The 4,549-nt window shown below is 35.1% G+C and overlaps 3 protein-coding genes and 1 long non-coding RNA gene across 4 annotated transcripts in view; 3 read left to right on the top strand and 1 right to left on the bottom strand.

The window, feature by feature from the left end:
- The window catches only part of LOC109582207 (uncharacterized), a 7,703-nt gene extending 6,944 nt beyond the window's left edge, over window positions 1-759 (top strand). Inside the window, exon 13 of the mRNA XM_019996858.1 lies at window positions 12-759. Coding sequence (XP_019852417.1) covers window positions 12-759 — 748 coding nt within the window. The remainder of the gene's footprint in view (window positions 1-11) is intronic.
- Window positions 760-2,018: 1,259 nt separating this feature from the next.
- LOC109582216 (uncharacterized) lies at window positions 2,019-2,883 on the top strand. The gene is made up of 3 exons (XR_002184967.1): window positions 2,019-2,059; window positions 2,179-2,568; window positions 2,654-2,883. It is a non-coding gene; the product is annotated as an uncharacterized LOC109582216 (long non-coding RNA).
- Window positions 2,884-2,889: 6 nt separating this feature from the next.
- On the top strand, window positions 2,890-3,773 carry LOC109582208 (uncharacterized). Its single transcript, XM_019996859.1, has 4 exons — window positions 2,890-3,053; window positions 3,095-3,158; window positions 3,218-3,677; window positions 3,753-3,773. The coding sequence occupies exons 2-4, from the start codon at window positions 3,154-3,156 to the stop codon at window positions 3,771-3,773; spliced, it is 486 nt and encodes a 161-aa protein (XP_019852418.1). The 5' UTR covers window positions 2,890-3,053; window positions 3,095-3,153.
- Window positions 3,774-4,445: 672 nt separating this feature from the next.
- Window positions 4,446-4,549, bottom strand: part of LOC109582209 (probable aspartate aminotransferase, cytoplasmic) — a 10,665-nt gene continuing 10,561 nt past the window's right edge. The window contains exon 4 of the mRNA XM_019996860.1: window positions 4,446-4,470. Within this exon, the coding sequence (XP_019852419.1) occupies window positions 4,446-4,470 (25 nt within the window). The remainder of the gene's footprint in view (window positions 4,471-4,549) is intronic.

Genomic DNA, 4,549 nt, shown 5'->3' on the forward strand with positions numbered 1-4,549 from the left:
TTTTTCTATAGTTGTTTCATTAATGATATGACACCCTTTCTTGTTGCTTTTCTACTCCCAGTTCTCATCATACTTGTCTTCAATGGTGTTATATTTGTACTCATTATTCGTGTTTCTTTCCTTCATACTGTTGACAAGAACAAAAGAATGAAAAAGTCTTCACTCACAAAATCTGAAGTATTACGAATGATACTATCTTATTCTGGTATCCTGATACTGTTTGGTTTGACGTGGCTTTTTGCTGTCTTCACTTTCATTTCTGAGCCAAACGTCTCATTCATAGTTCAGTTCTTTTTTGCTTTCTTCAATACCTTCCAAGGTTTCTTCATTTTCTTCTTCTTTGTCATTCTTAGCAGTGACTCAAGAAATACTTGGATATCGCTACTCTGTCCCAGGAGAGTGAGGAAGGGAAAGACATCTTTGACATCAACAGCTGCTAAAACTAAAAGCTCAAATGTTATAGTCACATCACCAGTGGAAAAAAAACCACACAAGAATGGAAACGGAATTTTTAGTAATGGAAATGAAAGTATGCATCTTGAGGTTGAAAAACAGAATGGAAGCTTAATATTTGGAAACAAGACAATTCTCGAAGATGAAGCACTTTCGGCTGATGATGAATTTATGATTTCTGAGTTCAATAGCATTCGTTTTGAACGTCATCTTTCTACAAGACGCAAGCACCTTGTAGAGAAAATTGAAATAGACTTTTTTGATGGTGATAATGCATCCCTAGTATCTGATGATGATTACAATTAACATTTCAAACATTCTTGAGTTTTGAAGTTTTCGATATCATTTCATAATGTGTGTGACATTTACAAAAATTTTATATCCTGCTTTTTTAAACCTTCCCCCCTTTTAAACATTGACTTAATATTGCATTGCTTTTAGAAATCATTGTTAATTTCTGAGGGCTGGGCATCCCCTTATTTCTTAAAGCTGACTAACTCTTTATTGCTTACTGGTGTTTTTTAATTTATTTTATTTGCACATTCTTTTTTGATATAAATTAATGTACAAGTACAATACATATGGAATAAAGATTGGCACTTATTACATCACATTAGATCTAACAGCATATACTGGTATGTAAAGTCGAATAAAAGTTTTAGAGGGGCGCACGTGTGCAGATTATGGTGGCTATTTTTGTATCATTAAAAAATAGATTTTATTGAAGAACATTGCTAGCATACCAATTACCAAGAACATAAAAATTTTTTAAAAAGATGGAGTAGGATTCTAGAGCAATTTCATAAAAAAGTAGCAGAAACAAGGACAAGTAGGATTTCGAACAACCAACAGAAATACGAAATGAAAACCCTACTTAGCAAGGCTGCAAAAGTCGTGGCAGCCATATTGTTTTGAGGTGAATCCTATTTAGTAACTGTAATGCTACCGCGTTACTAATAGGTCATGATAGGTCAATCATAGTACAGTACATGAGGAAATTGTGGATTTAATCTAATAACAACTACCTATTTTAATTGATGCCCTCCAGACCTCTGCCTAGTATTTAAAACTAGTGTGCTGATATTATAAATCTAGTTCAATATCAATCTAGTTGACACTGATGGCTGCAATGTTTATGCTACTACTACTAGTTTTTCTTCCATTAGTCCATGGTAAAATAATATTGAATTAGGCCTTTAATAATTCTTAATTTGATTACAACAGGCTCCTCTGCTGGTTGCTCTTATGGTCAGATTCATTTGGTCAATGGAACTGCTCCTAATGAAGGTCTTCTTGAGATATGCATTAACAATACCTGGGGGACAGTTTGTGATGATCGCTGGACTGATAGTAATGCTGAAGTTGTCTGCAGGCAACTAGGATACTCAGCTGATGGTAATAGATCTAGTTTATTAGATTCATTAATATGTTTATATTCTACTATAAATAGGTTCTATGAGTGAATATTTTGGTGCTGGATATGGTCAAATATTTTTAGATGATGTTGAGTGTGGTGGATTTGAATCATCACTGCTCCACTGTAAACATAATATCATTGGAACACATAACTGTAGACATGCTGAAGATATTGGCGTAAAGTGCTTAAGTAATGTGACAAATAGCCTTTAAGACTTATATTTTGTACAAATTTTTCCAGCTATGAGTTTTATTCTAACCTGACAATGACAATGCCACGAACTAAATAACAGCCCATTCTTTTTATAGATTGTTCATATGGTGATCTTCGTCTCATTAATGGTACTTTTCCTAATGAAGGACGTGTAGAAATTTGCATTGACAATACCTGGGGAACTGTTTGTGATAGAAATTGGACTGATGCTAGTGCTGATGTTGTATGTAAACAATTAGGATACAATACTACTGGTATGCATCTCTGTATACAATAATTTGCGTGTCTTGTTTCCCTTTCCTCCTCTAATTAAGGTGATGTTTACTCATTTTTTGGTGGAGGAAATGGGGATATATTTGTGAATGGTGTGAATTGCATTGGGTTTGAGAATACTTTACTTCAATGCGAACACAACTTGACTAGCTTGAGTCAAGGCACTGATTGCACTCATCAAGATGCTGTTGGTGTAATATGTTTGTTATCAGGTAATATGCTGCACTTATATTGATTCTCCTTAGCTTTCACTATGGAAATGTTTGTAATGGAGTGTTTGATTGTTTGTTTCATTAGTTTGTTATGATGGTCAGCTACGCCTAGTCAATGGAAGAGTTCCCAATGAAGGACGTCTAGAGATATGCTATAACAATACTTGGGGGACAGTTTGTGATTATGGATGGACTAATATTATGGCTGATTTTGCATGTGGACTGTTAGGATATTCTAATACAGGTATAATAATAATAATAATAATTTTCCTTAAATGACATTTAAATATCATATTTTTTGATTTATAATTAAGATGCTGTGTATCGGTTCAGTTATGCTTTTGGACGAGGCAATGGAAGTGTATTTTTAGAATTTGTTACATGCCGAGGATTTGAGAGATCATTATTGCATTGTGTTCATAGTGTAATAGGAGACAGTGTCTGTGACCACAGTGATGATGTCGGTATCATATGCTTGGACATAGGTTTGTTAGTACTTTCCTTTATGTAACAATTTCTTTGTTAGATCCATCTAATAATGAAACATTGTGTAGCACCAAGTTGGATAATGAGTTATGGGATACAATGAGGTACATAATCCTATTAGATCTACTACCTAATGATTATTAATATTTTATTTTTGCATTAGTACTCAAGGAAGATGTGAACCTTACATAGACAATCCTTGGTTGAGTTCATCAGTGTGTGACAATATTTATACAAGCTTGCATTATGTCTATACTCCTAATGCTCGATTATTAGGCCAGCCATACATTAGATACTTGATGGAGTACATTACTGTATTTTTTACCTTCACGCCACAGTGCTATGAGCCTGTTGTCAATGCACTCTGCATGCTCTATTATCTACCATGTGGCTACAATGGTACTATACAAGTTCCAAGGTTTCTCTGTTCTGATGCTTGTACTAATGTATCAACACAAATGTGTTCTGATGATTGGGATGCTCTTCTTAGCTTTATAAATGACACATTTCTTACTCGTCTATCGAAAGAGACTACAATCATGCCAAACTGTAGTAATACTGACTTATTTATTGAGGCATTTAACCTTGATGGTGACTGCTGTGAACCATTTCATCAGGATCAGGTAAGAAGATGCATCTAATGTTACTCTTAATTAAGAATGCATACTCATAGTATTATTTAATATAATTGTTTAAAGCTCTGCTTTAAACAGAGTTAATGGCTTGGGTGGGAAACGCGCATGCGTACTGCCTGATGCACGTGGTCTTGTCAGCACCATCTTATCATCGAGTCTTCTTGTCACCAACTTCAGCATCTTGCTCTCACTCTCTCCCTCGTTTTTTTTTTTTTTTTTTTTTTTTTTTTTTCTCATAACTTATTTATTTATTTATTTAATTATTTTTGTGTCAATTCTCTCCGCTCTTGAGCGTGATATCCATTGGAAATCCCATAGTGGAGGATGATGCTATCATTCACTCCCAAAATGCCACCATGTTGGGGCTCAATAGCAGGATTTGGACCTGGCAAGCTGTAAGCTGTACCAGCTAACTACTGCTGTGTGACTGCTTGCTCATGCATGTGGGAGTGCTCCCACCTGGCTGATACAGCCCATTTCTGCATGTTAGGTCACAGTGAAAAAAGTGCCAGGTCAATGTCCTTGTTTCGAGCTCAGGCACGGGGTTTCCATGGAAACTCCAATCAGCGCCCCCTCCTTTAAAGGTGTCAGGGGTCGACCCACCAAGGGCCATTAATGCATATTGTGCTGTGTAGTAGGAAGTAAATTAAAAAAGTTATTCTTTTATATGGTTGTTTCTAATTTCTAAACTTGTTGCTATTTTAATAGTAATGCTATTTCTGTTGAGTAGTCATTTTGATGTCTGTATCTTGACTGCTATGCTTTCCTCATTCCTCTCATACTATAAGTAGTAGAATACTATAATAATAGTAATACTAATGTAAACTTAACATCATGACACACCAAATAAGCCAATTTCT

Source organism: Amphimedon queenslandica, unplaced genomic scaffold (genome assembly GCF_000090795.2).
Source record: "Amphimedon queenslandica unplaced genomic scaffold, v1.1 AMPQUscaffold_13395, whole genome shotgun sequence".
Taxonomy (NCBI): domain Eukaryota; kingdom Metazoa; phylum Porifera; class Demospongiae; order Haplosclerida; family Niphatidae; genus Amphimedon; species Amphimedon queenslandica.

Bases quoted from the DNA above. Each gene is read 5' to 3' on its own strand.
- LOC109582208 (XM_019996859.1), top strand. The intron at 3,678-3,752 runs GTAAGAAGATGC...AATTGTTTAAAG, and splicing joins AACCATTTCATCAGGATCAG to CTCTGCTTTAAACAGAGTTA.